The following is a 26,589-nucleotide window of genomic DNA, read 5'->3' as shown; positions in this document are numbered from 1 at the left end:
GCTTGCAACCTAACGAAGTATATTACATGTATTAAACTAGACTAAGGGACTGTCTACTTTGGTGGTCTAGTGGTAACGTGCTTTTTGGACCCAAGGTTCAAAACCGGACAAGGTTGATGGAGGTTTTCTCATTTTACTTTGCATTCCTCTGCTAAATGCTGGATTTTTGTTAGCTGCCATCTGGGGCTGGGACAATGGACAGTTGACGGTCTCAGGCATAAGAATAAGTTCAAAGTCATAATGAAACTAAAAGCAGAATTAAGTCCAGAATTTGTATGGTCCATTTACTGTAAATAATATTAGTGCATGAATGTTATGAAAAATAGTATCAAGCTCCTTACCTGGCTGGAAGACTTCATAGCGTAGTTTAGTTACTACATCAGATACAAAATTTGTATCAGCATTGGCAAAAAATGGCACAGATGCTACAAGGGAACGACAGTTGTAGTTTATAACATCCTGCAGAAGAGAGGTATAGCTGTAAGTAAGTACTGTAAGACAAATTCTAACAAGGTTTCTAAAGCAAACAGTGCAGAAGTAATTATAAATGACATGTTAACATCCATGCTCATGTACATGTTGAGATAGTGGTAACATTTGAAGTATTTATTCAGATAATTTCAAGAAAATATACATAAACTTATAGTTTAATTAACCATATGTATATTTAAATACATGCAGAACTATCAAATCAGGTGGGAGGACATTTTATTTAATCAGACTAAAGAATAAGTTGCTTTGATAATCTTTGTGTGTGTTCAGAAAAAGCTGTTAATTGTTCTGTATTCTTCTTATGTATGTGGAATTCAATTGCAGAGTAAAAAGTAAAGATATCCCTGTAACAGGCCGTGGAGGCCCATAGGGTTGTGAGATGTTGAGGTTCCCACATTTTCTAGACAATCGGCTCACAGATGGAGGCAAAGTTGTCAGCCCTACACACCGGCTGCGCTTTACGCCAAAGAATATTTCCAGTACTCATTTCTGTTAGAGGCCGAGTCGACCCCAGGGCCATGGTGCAGCTGGAAGGATTGGGTCAATTGAAAATAATCCAATGACCTCATCGGGACTTGAACCCGTGACCTTCTGGCTTGTAGCATAATGTGTCGATCAACTGTTGATTATAAAAATTAAGGCACGTATACATAAGGTAGACATTCTTGCTTAATTATTTTGAGAACTGTAAGACTTATGGCAGAACACACAGGTCTTCTTGCAAAGGTCCTTTAATAATGTTCGGTTTCATTGTGAACTGGAATGTCCTGACATACTCCCTGTGAGACTTCTCTTTTTGTCACTGATGCATATACCCAGAGCAGCCAATCGCCAGCTACATAATATGATATATATCACTGAATTTCTTAGCAAATAATTACATACTAAAAGAGTTCTGGCTGAAATTATTTTGCATTTCATCTTTAAAAATGTTACCATTTACCCAACATTTCTACAAGGGCTATCTTATGGTCCATATTGTGAATTCTACTGTTATGTCTTATAATTTCTATAAGGGAAAAACTTTCTTGTTTTATGTCCGTAACATTATATGCATTAATAGTACAACAGAGGTAAGACTAGGAAGTAGAGTAATGCAATGAGTATGATTTAGTGAAAGGCAGGAAGTAAGACATTAAATATATGTTGACTTCATATGAGTCCTGGTGACAGAATTTCAAATGTGTTATGGCATTCACAATTTCTTCTTGACTACACAAGGAAGGACTGATATTAATCTCACCTCACGAAGCTTCTCAGAAAGCTCACCCAGGATGACTTCCTCATCAAAAAACTTCCCCTGGTATCGGTGCTCAAAGTATTCTGTGATCCTCTGGCGCATCTCCCGAGGTAGCTTTCTGTAGGCCATGTATTCCTCCACTTGTTTCACCTGCAATACACTCACGATTTTTATGACTGGTACTGTATAATTTTTTCTTTGCTAGTTACATATTGACACAAAAAATTATCAGGGCGGAACTGAGGGCTCTGAGCCAATCAAAATGTAGCAACCTCTCTCAGTAACAACAACAAATTTAGGTTATGGCACTTTTTCTTCTTTCTTACAATAAGTACAAATACAAATTAACTTTTTATGATTTTAGAGAAGCAAATTCCTCAAGAAAATCAGGGAACCTTATTTATGTTTCATGAAGGCCCTGGAGCAAGATAACCCACATTGCTCCCCCTTAAATATGGCCCTGGAAACTACTATTGCCTGCAGTGATGTGTTGTTGGACGATCAGCCATGTTAATATGAAATGAATGTACTATGTTCTCATGACAATCTCTGCCTCTATTGATATGATTGATTCCTGTCAGTGGAGGTGAAATCTATATGAGATTCTGGGTTCTTATGGCAATGAATGTGAAGAACCCATATTCTAGGATGTAACACCATGTAGTCTAGTAGAAGTTTTCAAACATTTCAGAAGATGCTGTTGTCCCCCATTTACATCACTATTCTACCATGAAGGTTCCTTTAGAATGATGGTACGTATCTACACACTATTCAGTGACATATCCCAGAAGACTGTAGTCTGAAGTCTTCACAACATAATTCAATGTCCTACTCCTATATTTTCCTGGGAATACCGAAGAAAGTCAGAGAATACGCCACGCCATGGGCAATATTCTTATTCGGTTTCAATTGAAGTCTGATGCATTACTATTGAAAGAGATCTGTGAGAGACACCCAATATATATTGTGACATGACGCTTGAAAGCCGGAATAGCGGAGCCAGAGTAGATATTCACTGCTAGAAAACGATTCGGTAAACAGGTCCCCATGGAAATGAACATGAAAGCAACAACAGAAATACAAACCGTTTATATTCAACGGCGAGGTTAATACACAAGAGTAGTGGAACTGTTAGGAAACGATGTTCTCTGTTCAGTCTGCCCTGAGGCTATATAACAAGGAACCCAGACAGCTGAAATAGAATTTCTGGAGTCTCTTGAGGTGGCAGTCGAAGATGAATGAGAAGATATGGCAAAAAAGGAATTAGGCTGTACAAAGATGACTTTACATGTGCTGTAGTATGGAGATATTTGGAGTGTGCAACTGAGTGAGCCTGTTGTAGTCCCTGTGTTAAAATCCGTTGCCAGGAAATTGATAGTGGACACCGTAATGGACTGGGGACACTAGTGTTTGCAGCAGTGAACTGTAAAGCTCGGAGATAAGCAGTAGCACTGTATTACTTGTAAATATGAATTGAGTGTATAACTGCATTATATCCAAATACCCAATCCAAATCCCATTTAACAGTCACACCCCTAAATTGTGACGATATTCAGAATCATATTTATACCTCTGTATTTCAGCATCCTGTTGCAAATGTTTAATTAAACGTGTATGAATCCACAGTCCGTCAATAATGCCACAATTGACCATATTTATACTCTAGAAGTCAATGTGTGTGTGTAGAATTCAAGGGTTTCATGTTGGTGAATGTTACAATTATGATTTTGTGAGATGTGATGCTATGCAGTGTGACAGAAGAACAATAATACATATCTCAGAGTAACCAAGCTGCCAAATTACATGGTGTCTCACCCCAGGGGACAGTAATGTTTATTCAAGGTTTGCGTGTAGAGAACTTACAAATAAGACTGGACAAATATTACTGATTTCATGCATTTCCAGTGGAAACTTACAGAAAATTTGAGTATTTCATATTGTGATAATGAGCTACAGGTATAACATACCTTTTCCCGATACTGCCGTCTTGAAGAATCCAAACTTTGGATTAAGTTGGTGGCATGCCCCAAAAAGAGTGCATAACAGGTGGCACCACTGATCATGGACAGCATGGTGAGCCACATGTCCGTCAGCGACTGTGGTGGAAATCGGCCGTACCCAATACACAGCATATGTGACATGGCTTTAAACAAAGCCCATGAGTATTGCTCCAACCAAAATGCTTCCTGCAAATAGTCAAATGCACTGAATAAATGAGGGTAACTGGAAGATATGTCTGTAGAAAGTGACAGGGATAAAATACTTCTTATGAGATGTGTGAGGTCTTCTTCTGCTGCCCAACATTTGAAATTTTATAATAACTGCTGACTTCCATACATGTAATAGCCACATGTCTATCTGTCATCTGTCCCACTGCTTCTGCCTAATGTCAAGAGATCAAAAACAGTGGTAAAAAAGGGCATTCAGTTTAGAAAGAACAACAAAAGGAAAATTGATAATTTTCTTGTTACTTAAATCGGTTCAAGTTACAGTCGGTTTCTTTCTTTATTCTTGCCCCAATTAGAAAAGCACTGGGGCTGTTATGACAACCCATATATACTATTTATAGTGACCATGGTATTGAAACACGTTTACACTAGATTATGACATGAAGTACGTATTTTCTTTGTATTTATTTTAAGTTGACTTCACTGTGTGTTTAAGTAATTAAAAATAGTTCAATGCAATTTTATAGAAGTGAAATTCCAAAGAAAATTGAGCCGCTTTATTTCACGAATATAGATTTCTTTATATGGTCTGGGCAATAGAAACTGTGTGCTGAAGATGATGTGCGTCTCATTTTAAGAACATGGTGGCTTTAAACGTAAGTAACCACTATTAGCAAGAAAAACAGTTTCTGAAATTTGACCACAAATTTCTCTGTAAGCTACTGTATAGGTATAAATTTGAACACAGTTTATTGACTATGTGTATTATTCAGGAATATGGATCAGTGGTAGTAGTTAAGAATAGCACCAGAAAATGACAGAAATAAATGAAAGTCAAAAGTTCCTATCCTTCAGTCAGCATGAAATTTTGATCTTTGTGAAAGAAGTTGGGATTATGTGCACAGACAGTGAAACTGTGATTTCAGAGTGTCCCTTAAGACTATAATGTGTAAGAGTGGATCATGTGAAGGGTTATCTGTGGAAGCCATAGCTAGAAATATGAATTGTTAAAGTGTCCAGTTGAATTTTGAATTGATACTTCACTGTTGATTGTTAAATGTGCAACAGATATCTGAAACAATGAGCATTTATATAACTCTATAGTTCTGTGAGTACATGCAGTAAATACTTATCAGATATTTTAAACTTATATAGATTTTCATGTGTAAAAATGAGAACATGAATAGGACATATGTTGAAAGAAGGTGAGTGAAAGATTATTTTTGGACCTGATGGCCATGAGGAGAGGTAATGAAAAGTCTCTTTGTGAGTCTGTGTTTAGGACAGTAGATGATAGAAATATTTTTAATGTCTGCATAGTAGTAAACAAAAGTGTTGGAAGTTGGCTTTCCAATCGCCTCTTTCTTCAACCATGTGACTGAAAGCAATTGGACAGCACACTGCTGTTTGATGCATTCAATCATGTTTCCTCTTCCCACACATCGCCTAATGCCAGATGTTTATAAGCGCTTCTGAAACCCCCCAAACACACTATTCTTGAAGATGGCAATGGGAATGATTATCGAAACATCAGAAAACCAGTATTCTATGTGAAGTATTCTTGAAAGCTGAAATATTATATAAAATTCCTGCCGTGAAAAGTCAGATGTATAAAAACTCCCTAATGATTACAGATGTAGGGCCAATTTTCTCAAATGGGTCTTGTCTATGTGCTTGTGATAAAATTGCAGACAGATAGCACATGTTTTCAGATATGGCAATTTAACAATGGTCAAATGTTCAACTGAGACACCAGTAATAGTTGCATAAGACTGAAATATTCAGTGCTTAGAATCTGCAGGATTAATGAAACCAGTTAAAAAGAACAAACATATAATTCAGATGTGAACATACCTGGAGTTCATTGATGGCAACCCAGGAATTGGGTGGGAACCCCTGGAGCATAGGCACCAGGAATTGCAGGCATCCAGACCAGTGACCAATTAGTAGCATCATGCAGATTAGATTAAATATCCGCATGAACACACTTGCCATGTTGAGGAACTGCAATACGATAACCACAGCTTAGTACAGTGACATTCTTACCAAAATTCAGAATAAAACTTGGTGAAAGGGATTTCAGTATTCTTGTAGGGAGTCTGTGGGAAGCTACCAGCATGCTGATACACTGTGAATGCTTCTGAAAGAGGGCAGAATTGGACAAAACAATCACTTCCACATACATACACAAACACAGGTGTACCTAACACTACAGTCATTAAGTACAATTGTAAACTACAATAGCACAAGAGATACATGGGACAGATCATCAGCCCTCTGTACCTTATGTCAGTGTGAAAAAGAACTTGAAACAAAATCCTTTAGAGGGCAGTGGTAACTATGTTTACCACTTACCTCAACAATGAATAACAGTAAATAGACCAAGAAACATAATCTGTGACTTTTATCTGGTTTACTGAATCCTACTTATAACATCTGAATGAATATGAGGCCTGTTGCATTGCAACTGAACAACATTGCAAACTAGATGAATAAAATAGGATTTCAACTAAAATATATCTGTGAAACAAAATAGTCTTTGCTCAGGGTTTTCTGTACAGTGAGACCTTTGTAACAGAGTTTAAATATATAAAATGCAAACATACATCATGTATTTCATAAGCAAATAACTTGTGTTACAATATCATTACAGGTGACATTTCTTCATTGTAAGCTGAAGTCCTAACAGCTTTATATTATTTGTTTGATGGTTTAGGAAGAGTTTCTCTTGATTACTACAATATAGAGCTACTTTACCCCTGGACCCTTATCTTGCTAAAGAAAAGGCAATGTGTTTTCTTAGAAATGAGAGACAAAATTTAAAATACTATTGTAGCAGAATTTGCCCCTTTGTGGGTTAAATATCATAATGAGTCATATCAAAAGGCAATACGATCTTATTTTAAACTGATTGCATTAGAATTTATCATATAAATATTTTGAGTACTTACTTAACTTACTTTGTTGTTTTTAATCGCGTGTTTACGTGGTTTCAATATAATCAATTAGTGTTAAATCTGGATAAAACAAAAATGATAAAATTCACCCCAACAGCAGCTACGAGCTACCCTCTATGTATATTGTTTTAACAAAAAGCTGAAAGAAGTAGAAACGATAAAATTTCAAGGTTTGCAGCTGGACAATCATCTGACTTGTAAGGGACATATCGATTTTTTGCTTCACAAGTTGAGCACAGTTGGTTTCCTAATGCGAAAATTATCCTATATATTAAATATAAATAGTCTTAAATCTGTATATTATGTATATTATCATTCATTGGTGAAATATGGAATACTATATTTTATTATATTATTATTATTATTATATATTTTATTGTCTAGACCAGGTTGCACATTGCAATGTCAGTTTGGCTGTGACGAGTTCAATATCCAGTCCGGTTTCCGGACAAAGGATCTGTGAAACCATGTAGCTATGTTATGTTATGTTATATTGGGGAAATACATCAGACAGTCATAAGGGCTTTGTTATACAAAAGAAAATAATAAGAATGATGATGGAAGTGGGCCCAACTCATACATGTAGAGATTTATTTAAAAAGCTTGACATACTGCCAATGCCATGTGTATATTTGCTCTCATTGATGATATTTGCTGTTAACAATTTGGATAAGTTTCAGACCAGTAACTCTATATATGTGACTGGGACCTTCACATACTTTCAACACATTTATCATCCTATCAGAGGGGTGTATTATTCAGGCGTCAAGCTACTTAACACTCTGCCGTCAAATATCACAGTATTAAAAAATGATAAAAAGCAATTTAGGATTGTTTTACGAAATTATTTGCAAAGTAACACATTTTACTCAATTGATGAGTTTGTTGAGCATGCAAGGGGCTCAAAAGTTGAGAGTTAATAAATGGTCTGTGTGCATGAATTATATATTGTTGAGACTTGCTTGTTGTAAGTGTAGTAGTATGTATGATGTCTGTTTCTGTTATGAATTTTAATATTTTATAATGTAACTGTTTTAATGATACGGCTTTCCAGTTTGTGTGGAACGTCAAGGCGTGAATTTGACATTGGTTTTTCCACGACCCATGTGTGTTGTCCTGACAACTTGAGCCATCTGTGAGAGGCCTGATTATATATTTCATTGGACAAAGGACGAATGATGTGTAGTCATCATGAATTTGAAATATCCAGCCCTATGGGGAGATGATTGGATCCATGAAGTGAAAATAAATGTAAATGTAAATCATTGAAATTATAATGCAAATTTCATACTAAACAGCATCATTATAATGGAGTTTCACTGCATGCATACAAAACATTTGTAGTGATAAAAGAATCTAAAATATACTAAAATATGTCAATTTTAGTAGAAAGTCTGACAGAGTGTGTAAGGGCAGGTAACTTCTAAAGTGGCAGTTTGGCATGGAGATAGGATGGTATGGATTGTACCTCTAATTACAAAAGAGTACATAAGAATAGTAGCAGTTGAGTCCTCACAAACTTGAGGGGGCATTTGGCAAATATAAAACACTGTTATTTTAAATTCTTAGTGCAGCCAAAAGAAAACTGTATATTTTCCGCCAGCAAAACTCCACAGCTCCTCTCAATCTCTGACTCTTACAGTTAACAGAAAACAATCATTTCCTGCTAGAATCTTAATTGAATATACAACAATGGTAACTATGTGTACCGCATATTTTAATGTTAAGTAACNGTTACCGTGTCTCACGGTGTTGTCGCTTGCAGATTTACCTATACTTTTTCTTCAACCCTGAAGATGGGGGCGATACGTTCCTCCGAAACGTCGGTTAACACCACATATACACGGCGCCAAAGCCCAGAAGACTGCTTTCTTCATAGTCACCGCCGTGAAAGCCTCAAATCTTTATTTACGTGGTTCAATTGGTCCTCATAAGAGACAGCAATGTTTCTCTGAACAATAACTCACTGATAGTTATAACAGAGGTGTAATGTGTTTTCTTGGGGGTAAGAACCTGTTTTTAAAACATTGTTTACACCTGCTTCACCCTGTAAAGGATTGATACTTATTCATCTGTCAGGAACACAGGTATCCACCGAAACTGAAGTTCTTTAATATTGTCATCAGAGATGACCATCATTAAATCCTATTATGAGCTAGCGAAACCTGGTTCATGTCATCAGAACTTACATCTGAACACCTATTTTAATATTATCTCTTCTTGCACATATGTTGATCCTTTTAAGTTCTCAATTTCTGTTAGGTTTTCAAACCAAAATTATCAATCTGTCTCTTGTTTCCTAATGTCTAGCTTATCTGAGCTGTCTCATTAAAACAAGGCATGCAGCAGATTCCATGAAGTTCCTCACTGTACAACAGTTAGTCCATCCTCCTTTCACCCCATATATGTTAGCTCCAAATATTATGTTCAGTAGTGTGTTTATGAATACTCTAATCATTGTGATATCTGAGGTTCTCATTGGGGTGAATATGGGGATGATTTTCAGATTTTGTTCTTCAGTCAAAGTGATAAAAAGATTCAACTTGTGAAAGGAATAAAATCACATGAACCTTATAAGGTCCTTCACCCTCCATATCACATACATTGACATAAGTTAGCTGTCAGGTGACAGATAGTCCAATCATGGCCATTCAGAGTCTATTTGAACTAAGAAGTAATTAGTTCTTCTAGATCAGATGATAAATGTTCAGAAAACCACTAATATTGCTGATTTTGTGAAATTGGGCAACTCAACATTATACTGGTATTAATCCAATATCTGATCATAGGTTATCCAATTCAATGCAGTTTGCATCAGTCACCATCAAGGTTTGAGTACAAGCGATCAGTGCCATGAGGTAGCAGTTATAAAATGTCTACAACGCTCTTCTCACACAAAGTGCACATACAGTATATAGATGCTCTACACTACATTAAAGAGAAATATTGTAGGAGATCTTTTAGACATAAGATAAAGTGATAAATTTTACTGAGATTTATGAAGTTGGCAGCCATGTTTAGCATAATTCTTATTGTATGGTCTTAGTTTAAGTGATAGTTCTTCATGTAATATTTCATAAATTATGAACACAGAAGTGCAGAAACTAGGCAGAAAGTCAAACGGAGCAAAATCTAGGCATCATATTGCATGATCTAAGAGTCTCTTATAAGCAAATAGATAGTTAAGTCTATGTATGAGTACTGAATACTAATGACATTTCAAATTATGAACATTCAGAGAAATCTGCAGTTGTGAGGTAATGAATGGGTCCTAAAATATAATTCACTTTGTATCAACCCTGAAGATGGAGACAGCAGGCACCTCTGAAACACTGGTACCCATGGTATAACATCCAAGATAACAGTAATCTTCAAAATTTCTTCACATTTTTTTAAGTAAATTAGGGCTAAAGTGTCAGTCATATAGTGCCCTGATGTTGGGTTGATCAGCCAAGGATATGGGATTCAATCCCAGGTTGTGGCAAAAGGATTTTCTCTTCTCCACAGCACCTGGAATGCCTCTGGGGTCCACACAGCCACCTGTCTGTTAGATATCAAGGTATTTTTCCCCAGGAATAAAGTGAACGGAACTTGAATCTGACCACTTCCCTCAATCTAGTAATGAGGTTAGGAATGTGTATAGGTATACCTTTGCTCCCCCATACATGTTCATGGTGTGGTCATTAATTAACAACAGGGGCAAATTTACCATTTTACCATTACCTTTTATTATGGATTTGACCTACAGATATCACTGAAGAAAAATGGTAATCAGGGGTAAGGGTGAAGTAATTTCTGTGCTTACTTAAGCACCATGACAAGATGATGCATGGGGGTCAGAGGTATAGCTCCATGCATTCTTAACCTCAGCACTAGGTGGAAGGGAGTGATAAGCTTCAAACCCCAGTTGCTTTTCTCTCAGGGAAACAACCTTCATTGCCAATGGATAGAAGGCTGAATGGGCCCCAGAAGCTGGTATGGACACTGTGGTGAAAAAGTGTCTTGCTTCTGCTGTGAAATAAATCCCGATTCATGGGTCATCCAGCCTGTAACCCAGTGTTATACAAACTGATTTATCCTAGGTCCATCTGTGTATTTTGCCTATAAATTTACAAAATCACATCTGATTTCCAGTCCTACATTTTAGCAACAGCTCATCACATCAGTGGAAAAACATCTGATTTACATCTGTTAGCATCCTGGATTGTATCACAGTCAGAGGAAGTATACTGTAAGGATTTCTGTGATTTCATTAGTTTCTCTGTGGCTGTCTTCTCCTTTTCGAACCATAGTTTATAATCACCTTTATGTGTCTCATTCAACATTGCATAACCTAAGTAGTTGTTGCAAGTGATACTGTAAATATTAAACATTATTGTTTTGAGAGATTTCATGGAAATCTCGTTATACATATCTCTAAAGGCAAAATGTTGCTATTTATCAATGGGGTTCACAACTGATGTCAGAATATACATGCAAAGCATGGGAAATAATACAGGTAAAAGTGCACACTGAGAAGCATAATTATTATCCATATAATTCAGATACGTTAGACATCTTTTCAGCTCTGAAATACAATAAATACAATAAAACGTTTCAGGAGAAAAAAAAATTTCTTTCAGTCCAGAAGATTGTATGGGTCCACAGATTCCATCCAGAAAGATAGAACACAAATTCCTAAATACGTGTATAATTATTACTGTGTTCATAGCTCGAAACATGCTGGTATGACGTCTCAGATACATCTGGTGACGTGAATACACAATACTATTGTTGCATGCGAGTTCCTGCTAATCATCCGTCTCAGTATCGACCAATTACAGTAAACACATATCTCAACTATGCATAATCAATGAAAAACTTGTTTCCTTGTCGTAATCAAAGTTGTGTTAAATGTGCAACATTGATGTCACTTATTTAACCATAATTTTGCTGCGACAGGGAAGTGTGGACAGAAAGCGCTGGAACCAATACTTGCAGATCTTGACCCTGCTGTAAGTGAACACCGCTGCTGATCTGCACTCTTGGTCCAAGCGATCTCTTTCACAACAGCTCCAACACATATAGCAGAATTAGCACTGAAAACGAAAAAGATATCTTCTAAATCAAGACAGGGTTCTGTGGTGGGGGGTCTGGCCACTGTACAGCCAAGCATGTCTTCTCCATTCGAAATTCTCATTGTCATTCATGGATCTCACAGAGATGACTATGAATATTACTGTCTTATGGGATGTGCTGTGTAATATGGAGGGAATTCATAAACATTTCAGAATGATATACCTTTTCCATCTTCAGGGTAGAAGATATCTACCAAACCGCATGGCATCTTATCCCAGAAACAATGGTCTTCATAAATTCTCAGACTAATATATGAATTTTGGGATCGTTTCCATCAAAAAGTGTCCATATTGTTGGGGTGTACTTGGAAGTGAGACAATGTTAGCTGTACAGAGCCCATGCATGCGTAATGGGCCTGTTGACGGTTGTGTCACGTTGGTTCAAGCTAGAGAAAAACTGCCCACATTACACAATCCACAGTATATACCAAAACCAGTAAATATGTTATTCCATAAGTTTGTTTACAGATAATTTATTCTGAGTGGAACTACATGATGCGCGATGAATGAGGGGGCTGGAGGGGGAGGAGAGCAGTGATTTACATGTCACATCAGCGCAAATAATTGTCCTGTATTTATAAAAGAAGCTTTTCATCATGGCGGCAAGCGCAAAGCGAATACGAGTACTCACGCTAGCTTCATCTAGGTCTACAATTGCGAACTATGCCTGCTACTAAGTAGTGAAAAGAACAAAGATGGCGAGCGAAGATCCTGTCTGTGTGAAGTGTAGGCTCGCATGCTAGCGCAAGAAGTTGGCAGACGGCTTGTTGTACAGAGCGAGGCCATGCAGCCAGCCATGCAACGAAGCAGCATCAGCACCAAGGGGTTACCTTAAAAATGAGATTGCTTTTGCTGAACTTTGACTTCTTTTTGTCCCGCCCATCAGAGCTGAGGCGGCCCCTCCGTTCTGTGCGCTTTTTTTGGAGGTTCTGCAAGATCTAGAAAAAAAGAAGAAGCGAGAAACACAAGATAGAGAGCACAAGCCATCACCAAAAACACACACTGGAACGTTTTGATGTCAAGAAGAAAAATAGAATAGAAATAAGTGATCTCTTTTGCTCTAAAGAGACAAGAGAAAGAGAGAAAATAAATGGATAGTGAGAACTAACAGTAAAGATTCTGAAGTCTGTGCAGAGATAAGAGTAAAAAAAAAAAAAGAATTTTCATCAGTCCTGCAGTACAGGTTTATATGCAACATTCCACTATGTTCTATCAGACTGTAATTTGATTGAAGTACTTTCTAATAACTTTAGAATAAATGTCAACAGTTGGTGTTTCTAATGACTGTCCCCTGCATACACTAGATGTCACTCATAACCTGATATCTAGTCAAGTTATGAGAACTGCATACAGCACAAACAATGAAGCAACCTAAAGGAGAACACCCCATGCCACTACATGAATCACAGTAGCCAATCCAAGCCCCGGACAGCAGTGGCTGTGCAAGGTGGATGACAGAGCGAGAGAGACAGGATGAAGGATGAGCATGCAAACAGTCGAGACACCCAGAGAAGCACAGCAAGCGTCTCAGGAAGGGAGCCAGTTCGTCCAGTAGGCAAGCACTTACCTGCACAGGACATCTCCCCATTTCTTGCAAGATGAGAATCATGACTTTAACCCACGGGTATACTTGGGATGGCTGTGAGACAGCCTCTGCAGGGGTTACATTAGCTACTTTATCGACTGTGAAATGTCACTGGTGAAAACTTGAAAGTATTGACTTGTTCTAAAGCTGATGTAGTAAACCTATTTGGGCATTTATGACAATTCTGAGGCATTTATCTCGAAGGGTTTAAATTTATTTTATGGAGATAATTGTAACTGGTTGTATGAACAGTAAACCAACGAGTTAAACAACATTATCAAATCAACTACTGCTGTCAAATACCGAAATTAATGATAACATATTTTATAAGATATCTTTTTTTGTGATATTGGAAAAATATTTCTGAAATTCAACGAACTGGTTTCCTTGAACTAAATTCTACAGGTGAAGGGCAAATGCATCGTGCGATAAATTGTAAAAAAATAACAAAAGGGGTTAAAGAAAATGAAGAAATCTACGTGTAGACAGGCATACTGAAGACCTAGTATAAGTAGAAAGTGTAATATTTGTGCAACGGTAAACCTACAAATGAAGTCGGTACAATTCTGTATTCAGGCTACTGTTTTTCTACTGGTAGGGTACTACTGAGATACTATAATGCTCTTTCATCATCAGAGTTTGACTGAGGTAAATTAGGCCGCCTGCCATACTTACAAGTAGTTGGTGTTGCGTCCACAAAGGAAGCGCAAACGCTATACTCAAGTGAGCAGTGCAGAAACTATCTAGTCAAAGGGAAATTTAATTTAATGATTTGTTAAGTGATTGAATGTTATTTGTGTAATATGATAGATAAAATTACAAATTTAGTTTATCAAAGAACGACTTTTTTATTTTCTAAGTATACTGATTTATTTTAGACTGATATCAAATTTTATGATCTAAGCACTAAAATATTGTGATATATCTTGTAGACTACTTCGTATTTTAAAATTTAGCGTCATCAAAGTCAGTAGAACTTACTTCCACACTCTATAATGTGGTTCTTAGCCACGGGCATCGCTCTATGTTAACATTTCTATTCCTGTGAGTACGAAACAGTTTTCTATTTATGAATTTAAAGAGAATTACTACATAACACCATGATGTTTATTTGCACAAGATTTTCAAAATCTACACACTTTTAATTTTTATATCTTAACTGGCAAAAGTGACCACACTTTCAGTCAGTTGTTATTTGACAGATCCATCACCCCCATTATGTATTCTCTCACTGGTATCATGTTTGAATTTTTTATGGAAAACAAACTTACATCTGCATTTTCTAATGTTAAATTTGAAGAATGTATGACTGGTAAAAAATATTAACTGTAAATACAGATGGCAGAAATAGGTTGCAATGAAAGAGGAAATTATGAATACTTCATGAGTTAAATTGAAACAAATATTGGATACTTTTCATCTTTCCATTTTTGTTAAAGAAACATAATGATCTGGAAGGTGGCTTTGCTTCCTTTGCTTCCTTCATCAGATGAAAGTATGAAACCAACTCTGTTGTTCTCATTGAATGGAGACAGTCTCTGTTCCTGAGGATAGAGCTCACCCTCAGTTGATGAGCCCAGCAGAGTACACCTCATAATTCCATCTCATAGTGGGAGCATAGCCATTTTCAGAAATGTTATTTCTTTAACCAAAACGGGATTGTGGATAATGTCCAATATATGTGTCAGCTTAATAATACATCTTCATCTCAAATGTTTAGTCTTAATGTTAAAGAGCTGTCTATAGAAGAGCTTTCACTGGCTTTGAAATTTTCAGTTAAACGTGAAAATTATATAACATGAGACTAAAAATTCACATGTAAATGTACTTCAGCAGTTCAGCAATTTACAACATATTGAATATTACGTAAGAATTTACTTTCATAAAGTAAAAATTTAAATACAGGAGTGGAAAAGGCACTCTTGCAGAGTCTATTAGGATTTCCAAATATCAGCTATGCAAGTTCCAACTATCAGCAGTATTAGCCTTTAGAAAAATTGCTATATTTGGTAGCATGTGATGTCTCTTGTTATTTTATATCAAATACATACTCATGAAATATTTAAAGGAAACTTACAAGTTCTCAGAAACTATACTTATATACATTATTTTACCAATGAACTTTATAGTTTGACTTCACATTGTAAGAACTGGAGCTAATATTTTTGCATTGAAAATACAAATTTTCTCCAGTTTCCAAAATGGAAACAAGTATATGGCTGAGAATTTCCATTTCAAATACTTTCTGATGCTTAACAAAACAAACCTGAATGATCATACACATTTCTTAACTGGATGATTCACACAAAAATAAACTTAACAAATAATTCTTGTGAAAATCTCTTGAAGTTTCACCAAAGAATGACGGAAGAATCAGTACTTGAAATACCGCATTTCAATGGCGTACTTTGTTTATGTAAGATGCCTATAAAACATGACATAAATATAGTCATACATAATGCACATATACATATTGACAGCAAGGATTAGATCACATACAGCTGTGTTTTCTTGATACTTCAGCCACTCACTGGCTCCAGATGATAGACGAGTGTGGAGCAGTCGGTGGAATGAGAATTGGTATGGGAAACCAAAGTACTTGGAGAAAACTTGTCCCAGTGCCACTGTGCCCACCACAAAACCTACATGAACTGACCTGGGCTTGAACCTGGGCCACCATGGAGGGAAACTGGAGACTAAGCACATGAGCTATGGCGCAGCCTTACAGCTGTGTCAATATAAACATAAGCAACGGAAACCTGTTAGCTTTCAATATCAAGTTACTTGAAGGCACTTCCTTACAGAAAGGAGTGATGGATGTGTCTCAAGTTTTCCTAAAACCTCTCCAAAATTGGAGCTGCTCATGTCTGCTGCTAAACTCTGTAATTATTTTCTGCTTTGAGAAATATAGAAGGTCAAAATTAAACACATGAGAATTGGAAAATCTTGTAAGTTGTTTCATCTGGTGTCCTGTGATAGTTCTCTGCTGTATTAATCTGTATAGTGATGTGTTATGCTACTTATATTGGTCTTTTGCGTGTAACAATAGAAGCTAATAAAATATATCTGCAAATCAAACAGTACTTGTGTATATAGAGGCAGGGTGCTTATTTTGCTCAACAGACAGACAGACGGACAAATGGATGATTGAGCTAAGCAAACATTTTAATTCCCCAATAGTATAAAGTGCACTGAATTAATTTAAAGTAAAATACACTTCATGTGTCACCATTCCTTACTGATATATCAGCATAGGATGACCAACTGTATTATTAATAATTATGCATTTTAATTAAAGAATTCCTTTTTAGATAAAGTTTAAGATAATATAAAGATGTAAAATATGTTGAGTTGATTGTCCATGCATTCAAGATATTATAGTAAACTGCATGAATAACTGCAAGCAGTGAATCAAATGATTCAGGTGCTTCACATACAGATCTGGAGATCCCTGCAGAACCACTAGCTCCACTAACGCTGCACACGTACATACACACTGAAATGATGGAGATCACATGTCAGTTAGGGGAATGAAGTAAAACGCTCATCATAAGATTTTCACAGTTAATCTGAAACGGGATGCGACCTAAGTAATTCTCTGCAAATTTGCTTATGGAATGTACAGTGTGCAGTGAATGTGATACACTCATCTCAGCCAACGTGCACTTTAAAAACTTTATACAGAATGTCTTGAAGTTTCAGCCAAATATTTACAAAAGCATTTTGAAGAGGAATGTGGAGCGATAATGTGTCAGAGGGTAAGCATACGGAAGTCATGATATCCGCAAGAAAAAAATTACATTATTTTTATAATTAAAGGTGAAGCTTATTATAAGGATTTTGTATCAAGATTGCAGGAACATAAACAGGATATCAACTTTGTTAAACTCTTTGGCAGTAATCTTAGTACTTTCGAAAAGTTATATTCAATTTGGTAGATTAATATCGATGATAGCTTAACACAATGGTATTTGTCATCTTTATAGATAAACATACATTTTATAAGAATTTCAAAATGCAAAAGAAACAATCAGAAGGGGAGATAGACGTAAATAACTGAAATTAAAAAAAAGTACATATTTTAAAGATGTTTTTCTTCTATGGTTACTCGAAATATGTGCTCTGTCCCCTAACACAAATTATATGGCACTCATAACTATCACCTAACACGAGCATATGTTGAACCAATAAGAAGCAGGTGTAGGAGGGCAATAAGTGATCCCAGAAGACAGAAAAATTCAGTGAGTGAACTATTTGCAAACATGGAGAGATTTTTGATAGTGAAGATTACTATGTTCAGGAATGTGATGCCATGTAATCTGCTAGGTCCAGAAATTTACTGCCATCATCTTCAAGGTAGAAGATAATTCTTCTTCTGAAATGTTGGCACCGTTCTTCCAATCTACACAGTCTCACATCCTAGAAGGCAGTCATCTTCATAGTCACTGCCGTAGTAACCTCAAATCTCAAGAGATGACAACTTTCTTACATTTAGATAATTTACAAAGAGGTTGTAAAGCGGCTGGAAAGATGAAATCAGTGAAAGAAACCAGTGAACTCATTGGGAATCGAACCCGCGACCTTCTGGCTTGTAGCATATTGTCTCAAACACATGTGAAAAATGAGAATAAGATTCGTATATATAATTCTGGTACTAAGAGTTCCAAATACAAATATAAACTATTAATAAAATTGTAATGCGTTTTGACAGATGCGATCTTTATAGGATCCCAAAGAATCTAGGATAAAAAAAGGTGATTTCTCGCTGAAGCGGAAGTGCGCTAGACTCTGACGTTATTATAAAAAAGTCCCTTTTACACTTTACAGAGGACAGCGGCGCTTTATTTTCAGGTTTTCTTTATTTCCAAAAAAGAAGAAAAGAAATTCAAAGCTTGAATGTGAACATTTTAGAGAGTTATAAGAAATGCCTGTGCAACAACAGGCTCCATTTCCGGCATCTGCCGAGATCTGGCCTGTTTTACGTATCATTTGTTGTCCTACTGCACTGTCAACTCCGCCAGTGTCCGTCTCGTTCGACCGGCCGAACGATTTTCGGGAAACTTTCTGATGACCTCTCTGTGTTATGACCAACAGCAAGCCAGTGTGTACAATTTAACACAGTAAAAGCCAGATCAATAAGCATGTCGCCCTGATGGAGGATTCGGTCCTCACCTCAGGCTTACTAACGGCTGTTATACTCATTTATGTCGTTGGGCGTGAGAAAATATTAAGCCCATAGAAGTGGTTACATCTATAAGGGAATGTCTATAGACGGCTGAATACCTTTTCTTCTCAGTCTTTCTATACAGAGCACGCAGACATGTGTAAAGCTAGGCAATCAGTATAAAAGTACTCAGATTATAATTCTGAAAATTAAGAAGAAAATATAACTGCTTTATCACAGACTACAGAAACCGCTGCATTTTCAAAGGGAAACTAATGAGCAGAAAAGTTAGAGAAAAACACTTTTTGTACACACATAACAGTTGTTTGCCTTCTGGTCACTTCATGAAAAATATGTACTTAACCCAAATAAAGAAGTGTCATAAATTTAGTCATGTGACATACATGTATACTAAGAGACATCTTAGTACAACGCCAGCTACCCAAACCTATATTCCAGTCACGTAAATCTTTTTCAGGCCAGTGGTTAACATATGTACCATCTGCTTAAACACACTGAAACTCTGCATTCTGAGCACAAAATGTATTTGTGTGTTCCGTATGTTTCTCACAATAAACAGAGACTGTTTCCCCAAACAGCATTAACCGGTTGGGCTCTGTAGCGGAGACGTAATGTGTTTCCTGTGAGGTATGGACTGGATTTGTTCAATTTTTGGAAGAGTGGAGTCATTCTCACCCTGAAGATGGAAGCAGCACTGTCCTCGGAATTATTAGTAAAGGTCTCTCGGACTACACCTTGCCATATTCTGTAAGATAGCAGATGTTCTAGAAGTAATATATTTCCCGTTTGGTAGGAAATACATTTATGAATATTATGTACGTGAACTTCAGGTGGCAGATGGTTAAGATACATGTATTTGTGACGAAGATAAGATGACCGCTTGCTGCAAGAAAAATAGTCTAAGGGCTGATGGACTTATTGAGCTTAAGACGCGCATTAATTTATTAATAAACAGAAACAATTTTGAGAGATCTTCCCTACATTTCAGTGTGTATGCAACTGTAGTCCTGTGACATATTTAATGTTGCTGCGAAGTACTTATACTGGCGTCATGTTTCTATGTTCTAACAACAACAACAACACCGATGCAAACATCACCTGGCGTCTCGTGTGTCAACTACTCTAAAGGGAAATAACAGAGTACACAAACAACGAGGTCACTAGCCTCAGAACAATGTCTCAACAGTAACCATCTCATGAATCCTGAAAAATCATGCCATTATGTGAGAGTAACAACGGAATATCAACTTCTCGAACCACAATGCCCTTCATTCATGGTACAAGGAACTAAATCTATCTAGTGGTGGTGCAACCGGATATTGCCGCCCTCAGTCCAACAGCTGGATTAAAAGAAACACCAGTAATATTATAATTACTTGAGTTCTATCAGTATAAATATAATTTAGTGTTCCCTTTATTTTGAAACATCACGTGAAGGTGATTGTTAACACTGTTACATAAATATATGTTGGACACTGCCCTTAGTCTGACGTACATTTAAAATACAGAGCATTTCAGGAGTTGGATGCTTCCATCGCCAGTTATAAGTGGGGAAATTTATCCTACTCAACAGGGTCCATTAGTTAGTCTCGAACACTGAGATTTCTTACAAATTAGTAACATCCTTTCTCCACAAATCACGCATGAGGAGAGAAACAGATTCAGCTCCCAAAACACGTGTAATTTAAATATACCTAAGATTATGACCTCCGTCCAGGACACTCTAGCGACCCTGTTTCAGCCTGGAATCAGAAATTCGTCTCTCAGGCGAGACACAGCAACGATTCAGAACTGCTAATATCTAATCCCTGTATATTTGCAAATAATCATAAGTAACGTAAATTTCTCTCCGTGTCGGTTGTAAGGAGTTCGTAGAAACGCCGGTGGAGGAGCCAGGTGACTGGCTACTGTTGGCGGTAGGATTGCTTATTGAAAACAAGAATTAAAATTTATTATCACGTTATTATCAAATACATGTTGTTCTTGATAATGACCTATAGATTACCACACGTGGACTGTTTGCAAATGGTTTACAAGCAGAAAATATTTTACAAATCGTAACACCATATTATCGATATCTAAGATAGGATTAAGTATTTCAAGATATCTTATGTATTTTTCTTTTTTACTTGGCAATCTAATTACAATCTTTAATAAACTCTGTCTTACACACTTATGGGGGTGTGTATTGATACTGGGAACCTTGTTTCAAACTGAAAAGAATGGGTTGAATTCTGATGGACTGAGTGCAAAACCTACGAGTTCCAATGATGACCAATTAGGGGAGTCACCATAGGAATAGTGGAGGGGGCGAGGAGGGGAGGTTATGCGCTTTGAACCATTACCAGAACTGACGAACTGTACTTGAAAGGATTCTGAAGATAGTGTATGCTGTACAGAACTATTAAGCTTATTTTGGACTCTATCCATTGGCTAGTACATATAAGACAAAAACCACAACGTTTCGGAGACTGGATCTGTCTCCGTCCTCAGGTGGATGGGGCAGGATAAACCTACTCAGCTGGGCCCGTTAAAAAGAGCTAGTCTCAATCACTGAATCTGGAGGTTCACCCACCCACCTGGAATTCTTTTTAACGGACCAAACTTAGTAGGTTTATCCTGCCCCATCCACCTGAGGACGGAGACAGATCCAGTCTCCGAAACGTTGTGGTTTTTGTCTTATACAGACAATATATTGTCTTATATAGACAATGGATAGAGTAAAAAATAAGCTTAATAGTTCTGTACTGACGAAATTTGTGATGTCAGCCGATGTCCCACAATGTGCTAGAAAGATAATTCGGATTAGACGCGATTTCAAAATCAGAATTAATACCTTCTTATGGCCCAAGAAATAACAGTCTAGAGGTTAGTTTTGGGAGAAGTTATAAAAATGAAAACCCGTTAAAAATATGTTTCCTAAAGGAAATACACGCTTCCATGTCTTCAACTAGACACTACTCTCTGCAGACGTACAGGGGATTGGAAGTACAGTTCCATGCATTCTTAACCTCGCCACTAGATGAAAGTTAGAGTAGCTTCACGTTCCGACCCCATTAGTCCAAGGGAAAGAGACCCTGGTACTTACATGGGCCCATTTATATATACTTTTTCTCAAACAATTATTCCCCCATTCTTGATATGGGTTCTCCTGTTGGGTCTTTGCACCATACGGATGTGGGGAGTGTTTACGAGGATTCGGAGGCATATGCTACCTCCATCTTCAGGGTAGAAGTGAGTGGAGTGGGTAAGTATTCGCATATATCAGTACTGTTTGATAACAGTCCTATCTGTTGTCCCGATTGGTACAGAACGCGAACCAGTCCCCACCCTCTCTCTGGTGGGTGGCGGATCGAAACCTTGTACTATATATACACGAACATTCATCCATCCTACTCACTTCGACCCTTAAGATGGAGGCAGCATGTACCTCTGAAACATCGGAAACCTTGCCATATCCACACTGTGTAAAGACTTAAGGGCGCAAGCAGCTTTAACAAGACAGGCTAACATCAATATTTGTTTCTTCATAGAAAATGTTTTTTTTCTTTAGGAATATTATGAGTGAGAAGGAAATTCTGTAAGGCCACAAAAATATATAAAAATGGACGTGTTTATAAGCAGGACAAACGCGTGTTATCATGAGAAGGAAATAATCAGTGCTGGGATGAAGGAGTGTTTATGAGTTTAACGATAAAATGAACATTGGTGAATCACGAACTAACACAGAAATAATTACATTTTTTGTTGTTGTTACTTTTCGTATATGAGAGGGGAGAAATTCATATAAAATTAACTGTCATAATAAGGAATTCCGGTGAGACTTCCCTAACTGTTGTACTCTTTGCAGCGTCTTCTTAAGTCAGAGATAATAGTTTTTTTTCCTCTCCCAGCAAAAAGGAAGTTTTTAGAGAAAGAATTCTCCTCTTCTGTTATCAACGGCTATGAAATTGTTCTAAGAGCTGGATCTGAGACCCATCGCTTCCTTGCATATCAACATCAGCATCCTTCCGCTCCAGCAGCGAAGGAAATTAATAATTCTGATAATTTTGTTCTGGCTTGTATTGCGTGGGCTGATGAAATCTACTTCATAAATGGAAACGCCCAACCTCCGTAATTGTAACATCACGTAAATAATATTTCCTGCTTTTATCTTCGAGCTTGTTTAGAATTATACAGGGTGTTTGAAACCAAGCTGTTGGGGAGGCTGTTTGAATCTAAGAGGGCGGAAGTAACATGATGGAGAAAAATGCAAGGCGAGGAGCTTAGTAACTTGTACTTTTCACCTAGTATTATTAGAATCGTCGCACCATGAAGGAGAATATGGGAAAGACATATTGTGGGCAGAGAAGAGAGGCGCATGCGAAGTTTGATAGGAAAACCTCTAGAGACCACTATGAAGACACAGATATAGGTTGCATGATAATATTAAAGNTTCCATCCGAAATTGCCCTCAAGTTAAAACGTCAATGTTAAAATATTTAAAAGTTTAAAACATTTGAAGTAAAATGTTAGGCTCCTCCTTGTTAATTCATCCCGATGATGGGAGATGTCAGCTTGAGGTTGTATAGGCTTATGGTTAGATGTTTCCTATGCGTTGTGTGTTGTGTACTGCTGACATCTCCCATCATCGGGATGAATTAACAAGGAGGAGCCTAACATTTTACTTCAAATGTTTTAAACTTTTAAATATTTTAACATTGACGTTTTAACTTGAGGGCAATTTCGGATGGAATGTGAGAGTTGAACGTGCATTCAATAATCCTAGCAAGTGTTGTGCTTTTACACATCGACATATTGTAGCAGCGTCCACGCAGCATATATACTGTGTACATTTAAACAACGACAGTGTTTTCATGATTGTACTATGTGCCTCTGATGATGGTTTTATTAAACCGAAACATGTAAGGCAAAAGTGATAAAGAAGTGACCTAAAAAATTGTTACACTCGACGGACTTTCTATTGACTTTGTGATTGATAGTGTAACGGACCAAAAATGAAACAATTCAAAATATTAAAGATGTTAAAAAGATAGGATGGGTGGATATGGATGGGTTCATCTGGCTCTGGATATGAACAAATTCAGGGCTCTTTTGAACATGATAATGAACCTATGGACATTTATAATATGATGGCAATTTTTTTAGTAAATGGACAACTATTACTACCGTTTCTTTCTTTCAGAGTGTCCTATCAAAACGTTTATACACTCTTCTCCAATTCGTACTACATGACTTCCCATCGCACACCTCTTTATTTTATCGTTCTAATTATATATGACGAACAGCATAATTTATGAAGCTCCTCATTGTGAAGTTATTTTTCGGCTTCCAGTTATTTCGTCCCTCATAGGCCCAAATATTCCCCTCAGCAGACTTGGCGTAGACAGAGGATGATATTAAAATGGTTCTTAAAACAGTGGAATATGAAGGAAGAGGGGAATAAAGGAAACAGATGAAACAGAGGAATAAGAATAGGAAGACTAAGAAGCAGAAAGAATATCTGTATACAGAGTTCTTAGAAATGATTTGACACTTCCAAACATTTATTACCACAAAAAAAAAAAAAAGAGGGACTCACAGAAATGGAACTTATACCATTTGTAAGAGAAATTCTCAAAGTTCAGAACAATTCAATCCTGAAATGATTACAGATCTGGAGTCATGAAACCAAAATACATAACGCGCTTTCTGTCACAGAGTCACCATTTTGTCAACCCGACAACATGCGTGACACCTAACGGCAGACACTGCAGTTACGTTAACTCTCGCGGAATGCTTCCGAGTTTATATCGTTAATGGCGCAAGTTCCACTTCTGTATATCTATTAGTTCTTTCCTGTAATAAATGACTGAATCTGCACAGTCCATTTATACACGTAATAAATCTGTATACAGCTGTTATGTTGCGAAATTTCTTACTGCACAAAAAAGATCCCCTTATTGAAGATTTGGGTCTTCATATGTTTGCATGTAGCATGCATATTACTTGTAGTAGTAATGGCTTAGAGCGCACACCACTGTGAGGTGAGGGAGGGGGGGCAACGTCGAATATATCCACCACTTCGTTCCCCAGACTAAGAACAAACAAAGACACAGACAGACACCACACGGCAGTAAGCACCTTACGACTGCGTTCCTGGCAAAGGGAATTACAGCTACTGTAGTCCGCTGCTTTGCCGGCCTGATGCAGGGGTGCCATCTACAGTGGAAGAACAGAAATCTTCATGAACGACCTGCATCCTTTTGTTTCTTTTTTTAATTCCTATTGTGATCATTAATTGTTGCAGACAACCATTTCTCTGTTGATGATTGGTGTTAATATATCAGTAATAATATTTTAATTACTAAAGGAAAACGTTAGTTGAAATTTAATAGAGAATTATTTCTTTCGTGTCCTCATGCTTCACACTCAGTTCTTCATTTACTTTATCCCTTCCCTACATTTATCTCCTCCATTTCTTTCTCAATTAAAGCACTTAGCCTTGAGATGGCACAGTTAACGAACACTGAGCTGCCATCTGTGTAAGTACGCGAAAACTACAAGTCCCAATGGAATAAGCGCGAGAATGACAATCATAAACCCTATTCCGGTCGATCGGTTGAAATTCTGCTGGCACTCGCCAGCACAGTAATTCTTGGTTTCGAGTCCCGTCGGGATCCACGATCAAGATGTTTGTTCTCTCCTACACATGTATGTGTTTCGAAATGGGGCCTCCTCTTCAACAAGAGGAGGGTTATGACTAATACTGGTCACTCCCCTTTCTACTGGGGGTGACTCGAGACACACACACACACACACCACAAAAACCATATCCCATCATACAACTTGGCAAATTTACCAGGCAGTGAAGACAGAGTGCGCTAGTGTAAACATTGACATACTGCACTCGTATTCGCTTCTACTTCACAGCACTTGACTCGTGCTAGCTCTGTAGTTGTTATAGTTATCCCCATGTCTAAGCACCATACAGTGAAGGCATCAGAGGGCGTGGAAATGGGGTTCCAAGCACATGCTGACTTCACAACCAGAAGAATCAGAGAGCTGTGGATAAAGCTCCAGCCACATTTGTTCAAAAAATTAAGACTACAGATATTCTTTTCATAACAAGATTAGAAAATGCTGTATATTAAGTAAAAGCGGTTTCTCCCGCAGTAGAAATACACCCCATGTTGCTGAAGTTCAAAACGTGTTATCTCCATGGTTTCACGATGTACACGTACGTGAGATTCATACCTCTTCATATTGTCCCATAAAAATAACCCTTTGTTAAAATACCGTGTTATGCAGATGTATAGGTCTGTGCAATACCTGAACATTTAGTCAGCAACACACTCCACTCGCCTTTGCTCCCAGGGAAAGCGCTACTGTTCACTAAAGGGAAGTATCACTCAAATGGTATCGGAGGGTAAATTTTATCAAGAAATAAAGACGGACTGATATTGAAGTTGACAAGTTCATCTTTTGCAGTCATTGCGAATATATGAGATTTGAATTTCACACGGCCATGAATATCATGGCCGGTCACGGTAGCCGAGCAGTCTAAGGCATGCACTGTCTTCGCTCGCTCGGAAGCCGGGATCGTGGGTTCGATTCCCACTCAGGGCACGGATATTTGTGTGCGTTTTTCTGTGTTTGTCTACAGGTAGGGGCCTTGCGACGAGCTGATCACTCGCCCAAGGAGTCCTACCGTATGCGTAAGATCTAGAAAAACCGAAGTGAACGGAGAAGTTCATGGAGGCAGGCTTAGGCCCACTGGGGCTGTAGTGCCAAGGAAAAAAAATGAATATCAAAACGACGGTCTTTATGATACGGTGCAGTGTAATTTGGTAGATTTATACTTAT

General features: G+C 37.4%; 1 protein-coding gene across 9 annotated transcripts in view; it reads right to left on the bottom strand.

Annotated features, from left to right (window-relative positions):
* Positions 1-26,589, bottom strand: part of LOC111866994 (potassium/sodium hyperpolarization-activated cyclic nucleotide-gated channel 2) — a 319,261-nt gene that overhangs the window by 11,531 nt on the left and 281,141 nt on the right. For 3 of the 9 annotated variants that reach the window (XM_033752497.1, XM_033752499.1, XM_033752498.1), the window contains exons 6-11: positions 24,868-24,945; positions 12,805-12,912; positions 5,755-5,904; positions 3,700-3,918; positions 1,736-1,882; positions 342-459 (exon numbers count right to left, since the gene is read on the bottom strand). In XM_033752497.1, coding sequence (XP_033608388.1) covers positions 342-459; positions 1,736-1,882; positions 3,700-3,918; positions 5,755-5,904; positions 12,805-12,912; positions 24,868-24,945 — 820 coding nt within the window. The remainder of the gene's footprint in view (positions 1-341; positions 460-1,735; positions 1,883-3,699; positions 3,919-5,754; positions 5,905-12,804; positions 12,913-24,867; positions 24,946-26,589) is intronic. The other 6 variants (XM_033752500.1, XM_023856406.2, XM_023856407.2 and 3 more) reach the window with 2 other exon arrangements.

This window comes from Cryptotermes secundus, unplaced genomic scaffold (assembly GCF_002891405.2).
Source record: "Cryptotermes secundus unplaced genomic scaffold, Csec_1.0 scaffold1383, whole genome shotgun sequence".
Taxonomy (NCBI): domain Eukaryota; kingdom Metazoa; phylum Arthropoda; class Insecta; order Blattodea; family Kalotermitidae; genus Cryptotermes; species Cryptotermes secundus.
Note: the sequence above shows the minus strand (reverse complement) of the source record. Positions and strands in the feature narration are given on the sequence as shown.